Here is a 13,631-nt window from a genome sequence, read left to right as displayed (position 1 = left end):
GAGGGCTCAACCCTTTCTACGTCTTCAGCAGCCCGCGTCATCCTCGCGGGCTGAGCGCTGGCCACTATGGCTTGGACTTGAATGTCTGAGTATGTGCACAGGGGCGTTCGTGTGAACTGTTTGGGGGAAAGGCCTGTGCTGGGCTTTCCTCACTTTGTTCACTATCGCTCTTTTTTACTACTGATTTTCATGTATTCCATGCCCTAATGCTTACAAGATATTTGATTTGCAAAATTTCCCTCCTATTCAGTGGCTTTTCTTTTCACTTTCATGATGTTGCCTTAAAATAAAAGGTTTTAATTTTGATGAAATCCAATGTAGTCTTATTTCTTTTCAGCATTTATGTTTTTCACCTCATAGCTAAAAATGACTTGACTAAACCATGGTCATGAAAACTTAAACCTATAGTTCTTAATACCGCAAACTCAAACACGACATAGAGGAGGGTCCAACTCTGCTCTCGCGTGCAGGATCTAGCTGCGCCGGCACCCTGCTGAACACTGCGCTGCTGCTGCTGCTGCTGCTGCTGCTGCTGCTGCTGCTGCTGCTGCTGCTGCTGCTGCTGCTGCTGCTTCCCGACCGCTGCCGGCAGCCGGGGATCGCAGGTGTAAGGCGCACCGCCGGCCTCTGGATTCCACCCTGCTGCGCACACAGCAGCTCTTTCGCCCGCCTCACGCTCCCAGCATCTGTCTGTAATAAGCAAAACAAGGGTGTATCCCCCACTTTGTTCTTTTTCAAATCACTGAGGCTGTGCTGAGTTCCTTGCACTTTCATAGAAATTCAGGGTTGGGGTTGTCAATGTCCACAGAGAAGCCCTCTGAGATTGTGATAGATGTCCCTGAATTTATAAATCTGGGAAATATTATACTTTACCAAAATTAAGTCTTCTAATCCATAAACCTAGGACACCTATCCATGTTTTTAGGTCTTTTTAATTTCTATGATATTTTTGTAGTTTTCAGGGTGGATTTTGTAGTACATATTTTGTTTTGTTTTGTTTTCTATTTATTTGGTACTGGGTCTTGCTACACAGTTCGGGCTAGTGATCCCCGTTTTCATCCTCCCTAGGGCTGGGATTATAGGTGTCTGCCACCATGCCTGGTTTTGGTGGCCAGCAAGGCATGTGGTACTAGGGATGGAACACAGGTCCCTGCGCTTGCCACACAGGCACTTAGACTGCCGAGCTAGCTCCCCAGCTTGTACTTGTTTTATTAAATTCATTTTTACTCTTTTTTTATGCTATTGTAAAGGAACTGCTTTCTAATTTTCATCTTCAGATTCTTCACTGCAAGCACACAAGACATGCAATCGAGTTTTTTACATTTATTCCATATCCTAAAACCTTGCGACCTGGTATATTAGCCCCCACAGTCTTTGTGGATTCTTCAGTGTTTTTCTACATGAGTTCACATTATCTGTAATAACACATACTTTTGCTTCTTCCCAACTGACCTTCCTTTATATGCCAATCCCTGGCTAGAATACTCAGGAGAGTGCTGGCCAGTGGTGGTGGAAGCACCCCCTTCCTGCCTCTGGGAGAGGTATTCAGATTCCCACCCACAGGCGTGCTGCGAGCTGTGAGGCCTCGGGAGACTTCCTCAATTACCAAAGCTCCCTTTGGTTGAATTTCCTACACATTTGAATCACAAAAGATGTTGCTTTTGGCCAAAAGCTTCTTCTATTTATTGAGACAATCATGTAGCTCTCATAGTCTACTGACAAATATATTACACTCATCGGTTTTGCTTTTTTTTCCCTGTATTTAGGACTGGGTCTCCAGGGTCTCACTATGCAGATCAGACCGCAGGGATCCGCCTGTGTTCAGCCTCCTAAGCGCTGGGATTGCACGCCAACACGCCCAGTCTCCATCACAGTCTCAGCGCGCCCCATGGGAGGGACTTGCCCACTGCACTCTGCCTAAGCAGGCGCTTTAGTCTACTGAGCGAGCTATCAGCCAGCCTGGCTTTGAGTTCTTAAACCAAACCTGTATTCCTGGAATAAATCCCAGTCATGGTACACGACCCTTTTTACCAGGCATTAGATTCCATTCCCCTGTGCTTTGGTGAAGACCTTGTGTCTTCACAAAACACATTAGTCTGCAGTACCTCTTGGGACAGCTTTGTCTGGTTTTGGAATAGCGATTTCTGAGATGTATTATTGTTTTTCAGGGGTTTTGGTAGTGGCATGTCCTTTGAGCCTAAACATTTTGCAGCATGCCTGCCCTCCACCTATTAGAAGCCATTACACAGCTTACAAATTAAATCCACCTTCGCTAATGAAACAAGTCACTGTGTATTATTATAAGCACTTTTCTAATAAAAGTGTTGGAGACCAGGCTGTGTAAGGGTTGGTGGAGGCCAAGGTGTTGACCACAGTGTTCCCGGGGCAGAATGGAAAGCCAGCTCCCTCTTCCCTGGTGCAGGAATCCAGGCAGGGAAGGAACTGTTCCCCCTTAAACTTCATTTCTTTCAAAGTTTCACTTGTGCCTTATTTTTCAAAATTCCTTCAATCATGTCGTGGAGGGCTGACAACTGGTGGGCAACATACAGCACCCCACTGAACTGAGTCCTCACCACACTGGTTGTGGAAGGTCCACCTGAGGGTTGCTGCTAACAGCAGAAAAGAACTGGAGATAGAGATGGTATGCTGCTGATTCTCCTGGAGAAGCTTGTTGTGCTGGTTTTCCTGACGTGACCTTGGCTGCTCTCACTGTTGAAGGAGTCTGGGACCTTGCTGTCATCGAGGCTGGCTGCAGTCCACTCTGGGGAGCTCTGGTCCTTACTTTGAGCATCACTGCTTCCTGGCTCTGGAGGGGGAGGTGTGTGCTGTTGATCCTCCTGGAGAAGATGGTCACACTGGCTTTCAGAAATAAATTCAGCTGCTCTCATCAGAAGAGCTCAGGACCTTGCTGTCACTGAGGTTGGCCGTGGTACTTTTTGGTGGGGCTCTGGTCCTTACTTTCAGCATCACTGCCTGGCTCCCACGCAGATCCCACGCAGCCTGCTGGCACAGATCCTTCATCTCGCTGGCACAGACTTCCCAGCTTTCACCACTGATTTTTGGGCCTTCCCAGCACAGATCCTTGAAACAGACTTGCATGAGATGTTGTGGGCTCTTGGGCAGGGGGCACTGTCACAGGCTGCAGATCTTCAGCTGGACTTGTGCAGAACATTGCCATGGGATGTTCAAGCTTCAAGCCCTCAGCTAGAAGCTTTGGGTCTCTAGTGTGTGGACAGATCTTTCACAGTTTTACATTTGACTATTGAGGTTATGTTATAAAATAATTCTGTAAGTTACATGGCCCATACTGCTTTTCTTGCAAACCCTGACTACATGTGTCATGAACTGACACATGATCCTATGCTCCCAAGCTCCTTGTGGGGCAACAATGAGTTGACTGTGGAGGTCAGAGAGACTGTTCACGAGAACCAAGTCTACTCTCGATCCCCTATGAATCTTAAAAGTTTCTGTCTTTCATCTTTGTCAACTCAAAGGACTCCAAGGATCTAATAAGCCCCTGGCAAGAAAAGGTTTTAGAGTTCATCTGGGGTAAATTTTTTCATTCTGTTCTATAATTTCCAAAGCCAAAGCTTACTTGAAGTTCTGACCGAACTAATCTCAATAATCAGCCAAAATGACAGAAGTACTTGTTTCTGGTAACAAAAAAAAAAGCCCAATGTCTTTTAAATTTTATAAATTTAAGAACTAGAATAATCTGGCATAACCGCTAGTCAGCTGTGGATTTCTGTGACAAAATACCCATAATCAACCTGTAAGGAGGACAGGTTCCCTCAGCCCAGGGCCCCAGAGGTTCCATGGCTAACCTGCCCTATTGCCTCTGGGTCGCTGGCCAGTCAACCACGAGGGCAGACAGTGCGTGGAGAAGGAGGCAGAGGAAAATGAGAGAGGCCAGCACGTGGCCACCCCTCAAGGACGCAGGCCAATGCCCTCCTGCCTTCATCAGGCCTGGCTCCTACTGGTTCCAGCTCCTGCCAAAAGCACCATAGGCTAGTGGCCAAGCCGGGGACATGTGGGTCTCTGGGACATTCAACACCCAAACTACAGCAAGGTCCAGCACTACTCCACATGCTCTGCTTTCGCTGTTAACACTCTTCTGCTCTGGAACAAACACATTTACATTCTCAAAGCAATTTTGCAACTTCAAAATTTTCCCTTATTGAGAAACAAAACAAAAAACCTCACTTCACCTAAGAATAATTCCTGAAACGGTATATTTTCCTCAACCACCTAAAATTCTATTGTAAAGGCACAAAGACCTCGAAATAAATGTTCGAGATTTTATAATATATGAGGCAATTTTTATGAAAGCATTTGCTAAACAAAGCAACTCAAGTTAAATTTTTTTTCCCCTGACAATACAGGTCTTCAAGTACAAGTTCAGAAGTTCAGCATGCTATGATTACAGAGTAGTACAACTGCGCTCCATACACAAGGAGAACATTCACTTTTTCCAAGGTAATAGCCTCAGGAAGTTGCTTTCTTTTTCCAAAGTACAAAGCCAGTAGCCATCTTCTCCTGGAATGGTCTTCAGGGTAAAATCACATGTCACCCATCAAATTCCATCACTCACACTTCATCTGTAAGCAAAACAACAGCACACTGGGCCACCATCTGTAGCCATTCAGCAGTTTCTGACATTAAATTGGGCAATTCCCCATTAAATCCACTCTCCAGGATCTGAATTCCTTCCTTTTTCATTAATTCCATATTTTCTGATAGTCTACAAGGAGCTGGGAATATGTACAAAATAAGGGCTTATCATTTTGCTTCATTATTTGCTGTTACTTCAAATCAATATGAGGACAGTCAGCCGAAAACCACCACCTTCTAAATACACCAGAATGTGATTTTATAACACAGGGTCAGTGTCCCTGTTCCAGCGCACGCCTCCTTTCCTCAGGGCTGCGGGGATGGGGCCGCCGATCTCTGCAAGCTCTGCATCACGGACTGTACCACACTGAAGGCTCGCAGGCACAATCGGGTCTCCTGGGGGCTTGCACTTGGACATTTTGCTCTTTGATTTTATTTCTACAAGTTCGCAGTTCATATAGTTTACAATCAGCTTGGGGACTGGCCACATGAGCATATCATAGCATGTTTCTTTAAATTCTTTTTACTGTATAACACCATCAGCCACACAGATGGCCCTCCAGTGCCTAACTGTGGAGTGCAAAGCAGCACCCAGTGAGACATAATGTCAGGTCACTACTTTTTTTTTCTAAGGCATCAGTTATTTAATTAGGTTCTTGGTAAGAAATTTACAACACTAATTTATGAGGATAAATTCCATTTGTCAGAGCAAAAACAGATTGCAGATTGCCCTGGAGCTGAGGAACAGCTTTGATTTTTGCTAACATCTATGCATCCACTGCTTTCTGATCACCTTGCGCTGCTCTGAAATCTGGTGTCTCTCTCCAGGTGTCGAAGATCTCGCCCTCCTGGTGTCTGGGTTTCCGCAGCAGCTGCGGAAACCCATCAGTGAGGTGTTTGGGGATTTTCGCTTTGCCGATACCAATTTTTGTAGAGGTGGCAATGACAAATTTCTGGTGCGTGCTTCGTAGAGGAACATGATCAAGGCTCAGAGGCCCCGTCACAGGTAGCAAGCCTCCGGGCAACTGCTTCAGGAAGCCCACTCTCCTGCTTCTGTGACGCCCGGTGAGGATGACCAAGAGGGTGCTGGCAGCGGTGCTAGCTCAAAGTTTCCTCACATGCTGACTGAAGGGTTTCCTGCCATGGCTGAAGAGCTTTCGGGGCACATCTTCAGTAAGGTAGTATCTAGGCATTTTTTTGAAACCTGACCACCCAGTACCACAATTCTTGTCCCCACTGACTGATTTTGTGATCATAGCAAGAACTTTCTCCTTTTTCTTCTCAGCCTTCAATTTAGCAGCTGTGTACTTTCTCTTGTACAAAGCTTTTCTGAACATACACAGCAGATCAAGAGTATCTACCAATTCCTCTCGCCAGAACAGGATTTCAGCTGCAGTGGGGCTGCCCCTTCTTGGACGTTTTTGCCTTCACTTTACCCTTTTTACCAGTACCACTGGCAGCAGCTTTCTTGGCTTCAGGTTTCTTCTCTTTAGTGTCTGGCTTCTCAGTTTTTTCGCCCGCCATCTTCCAAGATGGGAAAGAGAACTAAGTTCGCAATTTCTGGTGTCCAGATCATTACTTTATTGATCACATTAATTTCTTTTTTTTTTTTTTTTTTTTTTGGTACCAGGGTTTGAACTTAGGATCTTGTGCTTGCAGGCAGGTGCTTATGCCACTGAGCTATCTCCCTGTGCAGGTCATGACTTTTTAAAAATAAAATCTTTCAGCCACACTGAAACATTCACAGATTAATAACACTCCAAGTTAAAAGTTAAAGTGCTTAGCACTCCACTGAGCCATTACCCCACCACCATTTCGCCTTCTTCCTCCTCCTCGTCTACAGAAGAAGCCGCTCATGGCTGTGCTGTTCAGCCCTCCCTGAGCACAGCTGAGTCCTGCTTCGGACTTCTCTCACTCGCACAATGGCCTGCGCTGCAAGCCTGCACCCTGACTTCTGGCTAGATCCACTGGTGTGGTCCTATAGGTCGTTCACTGTACGTGTACCAACATGACACAACACACCCACCTCCCACATGGGTTCTACACTGTCTGACATGGGGTGACGTCATTTCCACAGCAGTTACTGCTTCACTGAATGCCACATGGAACGTAGCAGAGACATCAGGATGGCATTCCAGGGAGCCCGCCTGTGTCCTACTCTGCCCAAGCCAGTACCACCCTCAGCCCCCAGTTTACTGAGCCAGGGTCATTGGGACAGACAGCAACTCCTGACAGCAACAAGGACAAGGGCTGTGAGGGGGGAAAGAGAGAAAGGCAAGAAAGCGACCCCGCTGCCACTTCCTCCACTGGCCACTAGGTGAGGGTCTTCGTTCTGCGGCTTGACATTTCGGAAGCCTGTAAGTTAATCACTCCTGCAAAGAAGAACCACATTAATAGCTGGCCCCCCCTCTCCAAACGTATGGTCTGTGAAATAAGCGCCGCAAGCGCGAATAAGAAACTAGTAAATGTGAATGCTTTCAAACCCACGTCTTAATCCACTTGCTGTAAGGAAGTTTCATAGTCAAAACAACTCACCAAATAGTTACCATGAACATTTGGGGCCAGAATTGGGGTGCCATTTTAAGATAATCAGCACTTTTATGATTCCACAGCACTACTACCAGAGAGTTCATCCCTATACCCTGCTAGGGAACTCTACCAGCAGCAAGTACACTTCTCGTAATATACTACCTACCAGCACTGGCACTCAGTCCTGTCCCTTTTCAGCCACCACTTACTCAGGCATAGAGAGTATCTTTTCCAAGTTAAACTCCTTGAGGTATCTTATTATGGCAGCCAAACAGCAAATCACAGGTTTCTCCAAATTGATGATGCCAGAAAAACTGTGAGACCCTAAAAAACAGAATGTATAACCTCATTAACATTATTATTACTATTAAAAGCCAATTCTATGCAAACTTTATCAGTACTGAAAGCGTAATTGGCCCTTTGGAAAAATCATGATTACAGATACCCATGACACGTAGTTCTGAAGTTGGAATGGACCCTTTTAGGGAGAAAAACAGAAAATGGTTGAAAAATATAAAATGCTGCTGTGTATCTAAAATGTACCAATAATGTTAAAAACCTACTAGTCTCCTTTGACCAGAAATAATCCCAACTGCATGTCACAGACATATATACAAGATGAGCAGAAACTTTTCTAAACATAAAGCCCTGGAGATGACCTAAATAGACAGCCATGAGGAAACATACATTTTAGTAAAGGCAGATCATCATGCATCTGCTGAAAGGCATCATGGGATTGTGGCACTCAAGCTGGGCACCACTACGGGGTCGTGCTGTCCTCGGCTCACAGGGCAAAAGTTCATGCAGACTGGACCAGCACAGGTCTGCACGCTCCCGGTGTGAAGAGTTCGATGTTCTGACTGTTCTGTGAGCAGGACCACTCCATTCCACTCCGAAAGTCCCTTGGGGAACAGCTCCCACGGTAGGCCTTACAAACTCTGCCTCCCCTGGCGGGGTGCTGACACCTTTCACGACCTCCGCCCATCCCCACAGGGGCAACATAAACTAGCTTCACTGCTTTCACAATGGTCTGTTCAGAGGCCTCTCAGGCTGCTTATCCCCTTTGGTGCCAAAGCCTGAGGCAGGGCACTCCTCCTGGCAGGGCTCTCTGCCCTACCCTGCGCCTTACACCCACCAAGGCCTCAGGTGATACCAGCCCCCAGGCCTTCTCCATGTCCAGGCAGCCCCGGCCATTCCAAACTGCTCCCGATCAGATCAGATGTCCTCCCAGCGCCCTCCTGTCTTTCTACCCTTCTGCCCACTGGGTCGGAGAGAGGCTCACCCTACTTCCTGTGCCATTTAAACCCAGCACTGGGCACGGAAATACTCTCCAGAAAGAACTTTCTTCCCTTGGAGTTTCTGCTCTTGGCTAACTGTGGGGATGCCTGCCTTGGCCACTTACCCACATGACAGCCTTGATGCCAGCCTCCAGCAAAGTAGTTAGCCAAACATCCTGCTAAAATGCAGGGTTACTTAGGGGCCACATTACAAGATAAGCTCAAGAAAATGTGGTCAGGAGCTCCTTACATTCTTTGAGTGCCCAAAGGTCCCAAGGAGAAAGGCTGACCCTACAGGGTCCCCGATGTGCCTTCCTGGGGGCTCCCACTCACTTCTGATCACAACCCAGCCATCATCAGACTGAAGGTTGAACCTCAGATCACCTGCCTGAGGACTCGGCCAGCGTATACAATCCTCACCTCTGATGTCCACTGGGTCCTTTGCATAAAACTCTGTGACTGCCTGGAAAGCAAGGCTGTGTTCAAAACAAACATTATCCATCCTCTCTACTCGAATCCTGTCATCCCGGACACTACAAGGAAGAAAATAAGGTCAGAAACGATCCTCACTGAATCCAGGCCTGCCCTGGATTTATGTGCCTTTTCTCTCACGCTGAGGAGAGAAGGCAGAGCAGAAGGTCTGCAGACTCCCCAGCAAGAGACCCCACTGCACAAGCTTCTGGGCCGTTTCGTGCACGTGTGCGGGACAGGGCTGAACCTGTAGTAACTTGAAAATCTCTGCATATGAAATAGCTACAAATCATTCCTTTGAGTAATGAAAATACTTCATGGTATGTAAATACTATAATTTTTTTCAACCATTTCCTACTGTTCAATATTCACATGGCATTAAGTGTGTCAGGCGTAACTTTATAACATTTTTATTAAGAATAATAAACATTACAAGATACCGATGCTAGCTGCCTGAAGCCTCCTCTGTCACTGTCACAGGAACCAGCATCTCGAACACTGTGCGCATTATGACCATGGGCACTGTCACCGTGTAGAGCACACACTGTCGTGTGCTCTCTACTGTGCAGCACTGGTGCTTCACTAAACCCATTCACCTCACCTTGGCACCCACGGCACATTTCTAAGACATACGTGAAGACCGGCTCATGAAGTCAGGCCGTTTACTTCTAATGTCTCTAAGCATTCCATTCTTCCTTACATCTTCTAGAACAATTTTCAAGCTTGCTTTCCAAGCTCAGTTCACTTGAATGGGGAGATATGAAATGAGAAACACAGCCTGGCTCTGCACAGCACAGGGCAGGCTGGAAACACCATGCAGCCCGAGAGTGCCCAGCCTGCCCGCTCAGGGTATTCCCATCCTCTGCAAACCTCCTCCCTACGGCCGTCTGCCTCTCAGTCCCAGCTCTCATCCACCTCGGAATCCATACACAGCCCAGCCCCACAGTTTGGGGTCAATCTCAGGGTGCAGGGGGCCCCTACCTCACTCTGTGCCTCTCCTACTTCTGGGCCTTTGACTTCTTTATCAGTTGTTGGCTCAACCTGCTCAGTTTCACAAGTTTATTGGGATTTCGATTGGATACAGATCCACAGCTGAAGAGGGCACTCCCCTAACAAGACCAAGGACAGGTTCTGCCCAGGAGCTCTACATGAATAATCAGTTCAGAACCTACCAGTTACAGATGTGGCTAAGCACACACAGGACACACAGTTGTGACTAAACACACACATACACACGACAGCCACATACAAGAAACATGTCAAAAAAAAAAAAAAAAGAAAAAGAAACATGTCAGTAGTGTCCAAGTGGAGAAGCCCTGGTGCAGACAAACTGCCAAAGGGAGAGTAACACACACAGTCACCCAATCGTAACAGGGTGACACCACTGAACAAAGGGATGTCTTGGCTCAAACAGTCACAGGGAGACCAGACATGGAGCCCAACTTGTTTCAGGCTCAAAAGTCAATTCAGGACAGATGGCAGATCTAAGTATGAAAGTGGACATGAGGCTGTGCCCACAGAAACAGAGGGCCACACTGGTGACACCAAGAGAGGCTCAGAGCTCTTGAGACCAAAGCTGTGCGCTATGAAGGAAAGCACCAGCCAACTGGCCCACACTGAAGAACTCAGTTCAAGCAGAGTTAAAACACAAGTTATAGAAAATGAGAAGATATCTTCACGGGGTACACAGGCAATCTCTATATTCTTCTGCTGCTCTGACAGACTGCAATAAAAGTTTCTCAAGAAAAAAGTGTCAGAACAGTAAAAGAAATTAGACATAAAATAACAAATACCAAAAATTTTCCATCTAGAACACTTAAACAAGTTATCTTTTTAATTAAGAGTCAACATTTAATTTAGAAGCAAACCATGCAGAAAAACAGCACTGAATAAAAATTTCGTTAAGAATTTTCTACTTAACAAGGGAAAAATATAGAAAGCAGTTCAAAGATTAAGTGCAAGCTAAACAATTAGCATTTTCATTAATCGATATGATTCTGAAAAAACATCTACATAGTGTTTTTAAATACTCACAGGCATTTCTACCGATTATCCTTAGGGCTCCTGGTGGGTAAAACACTAACAATGTCGCCATCACAGAAGGTAGGTGGACATCAGACAGCTATGGGAACCCGGTGAACCCTGCCCCAGCCCACCCTGCAGTCGCTGGAGCTCTACTGAGCTGCGGCCACCTCACCTGCTGGTCGCAGAAACCGTGGTGAGCCCTACCCTGCCCCTAACCACTGGAGAAGTTTGGAGGAGATTTGGCCTGCACTATCACCATCAGAGCCTTCCTGAGCTGTGGCTGACAGCCCCCTTCACCATAGTGGAAGTCATGCTGAACCCGCACAGTGGGAACTCTGTTGAGCCTCTTCCGCCCTCCCACTTGCTGACCTGCGCCCCGTGTCCCTACCGGCTGCTGAGTCTGGGTGAACACCGGAAGCTTCAAAAACGTGAAAATAAAGGAGCAAATGGCAATCTCAGACCTCCAGCCCACCCAGAACAAGTCCAGGAGAGAAGGGTATAGAAGAACTTGGAAGTTACACCCCTGGAATTTCTGAAATGATAGTAACTGAAGTAAAAAACAACTCCATCAGACTATAGAAGTCAGATCAGAAATAATCTCTCCAGTAAAAAAAAGAAATGACAATTATGAAAGAATTGCTCAGCACATCTAAAGAAGATATAGATTTTTAAAAAAAATAGAGAAGAACAGAGAAATGAAGGAAACACTGAACAAACAATACAGCAAAGAATCAGAATGCATAAAACAGATTCAAACAGGTATCCAGGAAATTATGAATTCCATTGAAAGTTGGCAAAACCACACAAATGAAACTAAAGACAACCCTGCAGCTAGTGAACACAAAAGGAAAGGTCTCTCAGAAATAACAAGGAAGTAGGAAGAAATAATTCAACAGCTGCAAGATGATGCAAAGAAAAACAATAGAAGACTAATAGATGTCAATGAAACAGTAGGAGTCAACACAAATGACTTAAAAAGACTATTTGCAGAAGTAGTAGCAGAAAATTTCCCAAACATCTGACATACATTAAGCGAGGTACACAGAACTCCAATTAGCCGTAATCAAAATGAACCTATTCCTAGACACACAATAATCAAGATGCCACATTCAGCAAAGCAACACAACATTAAAAGCTTAAGAGAAGAAAAAATCACCTACAATGGAAAGCCCATCAGAATAACGGCAGATTTCTCAACACAAGCCAACAAAGCAGTAAGAGCTTTAAGTGAAGTATTTTGAATCCTGAAAAATCGTAACTTCCAACCCCGATTGATATACCCTGCAAAACTATCTATCAATTTAATGGAGAGATAAGATACTTCCATGACGAAGAACAACCAAAGAGATTCATGATCACCAAAAGAACACTACAAAGAGCAATGACAGACATTTTAGAAAGAGACCAAAATGACCACAACTTCAAGAACAGCAGAAAGGAACCAGCAACTAGAGCAAGCAATTAAATAGAGGGGAAAAGTAAGGAATTTACAACAGGAAAATGACATGACAAAGATAAGCCAATACATATCAGTTATAACCATGAATGTAAATAACCTTATTTCACCAATCAAAAGAAGCAGACTGTCAGAGTAGATCAAGAAACAAAATTCAACAATATGCTGTACACAACAAACACATTTATTTCAAAAGGAAATTCACAGACTAAAAGTCAAAGGATAAAAAACAATACTCCATGGGACATTCTGCTTGCTGACAATGTCAACTTCAAATCAAGAATGTTTAAGAGATAAAGGTCACTACATGCTTGTTAAAGGACAACTGCAAGAAGAAGAGATAATAATCATAAATATATACACATGCACCCAACCACACAAGACAAATGTTAACGGACATAAAAAGTCAAATGAGCCATAAGACAATTATAATAGGGGACTTTAACACCCCATTCTCAAAAAGATAGATCTACTAGGCAAAAAAAATCAGCAAAGAAATACAAGAACTAAACCAAACTTGAGAAGAAATGGAATGAGTAGACCTTTACAGAGTGTTCAACCCAACATCAAAATACACTGTTTAGCTGCACAGGCTGCATTCTCCAAAATAGACCATACACCAGCACATAGATCATGCTTAAGTAAATGCAAAGGAACTGAAATTATCCCATGCATATTATCTGACCATAGTGCAATGAAACTAGGAATTATTAATAAAGAAAATCACATACAAGTCATAACCACACAGAAATTAAATAACAACTTCCTGAATAAACAATCAGTCACAGATGAAATTAAAGAAAAAATTAAAAAATATTTATAATCAAATGAAAATGCGGATAAAACTTATCAAAATCTGTAGGGTTCAATGGAAGCTGTCTTAACAGGAAAATATACAGCCATGAATTTTGACATCAGGAAACCAGAATGAGAACAAATAAATCTTATGCTGAACCTCAAGCTCCTAGAAAAAGAAAAACAAGTCAGGCCCAAAACCAAAGCCCAAAGAAGGCAGGAAATTACAAAGATTAAAGCAGAAATTGATGCAAACGAGATGTAGAAAACAATAAAAAGAATTAATGAACCTTAAGAGTTACTTCTTTGAAAGAATAAATAAAATTGATAAATCCCTAGCCAACCTCATCAAAAAAAAAAGAAAAAAAAAATTCAAAGTCATACAATAAGGAATGAAAAGGGAGAAATCACTAAAGACCCTATAGAAATTTAGAAGTTCAACAAATTCTACTTTAAAAGTCTTTACT

The 13,631-nt window shown here is 44.5% G+C and overlaps 1 protein-coding gene across 1 annotated transcript in view; it reads right to left on the bottom strand.

Annotated features, from left to right (window-relative positions):
* The window catches only part of Msh3 (mutS homolog 3), a 132,026-nt gene that overhangs the window by 90,125 nt on the left and 28,270 nt on the right, over positions 1 to 13,631 (bottom strand). The window contains exons 8-9 of the mRNA XM_012516845.2: positions 8,838 to 8,950; positions 7,350 to 7,464 (exon numbers count right to left, since the gene is read on the bottom strand). Of these exons, the coding sequence (XP_012372299.1) occupies positions 7,350 to 7,464; positions 8,838 to 8,950 (228 nt within the window). The remainder of the gene's footprint in view (positions 1 to 7,349; positions 7,465 to 8,837; positions 8,951 to 13,631) is intronic.

This window comes from Octodon degus, unplaced genomic scaffold (genome assembly GCF_000260255.1).
Source record: "Octodon degus isolate 3935 unplaced genomic scaffold, OctDeg1.0 scaffold00129, whole genome shotgun sequence".
NCBI lineage: Eukaryota > Metazoa > Chordata > Mammalia > Rodentia > Octodontidae > Octodon > Octodon degus.
Note: the sequence above shows the minus strand (reverse complement) of the source record. Positions and strands in the feature narration are given on the sequence as shown.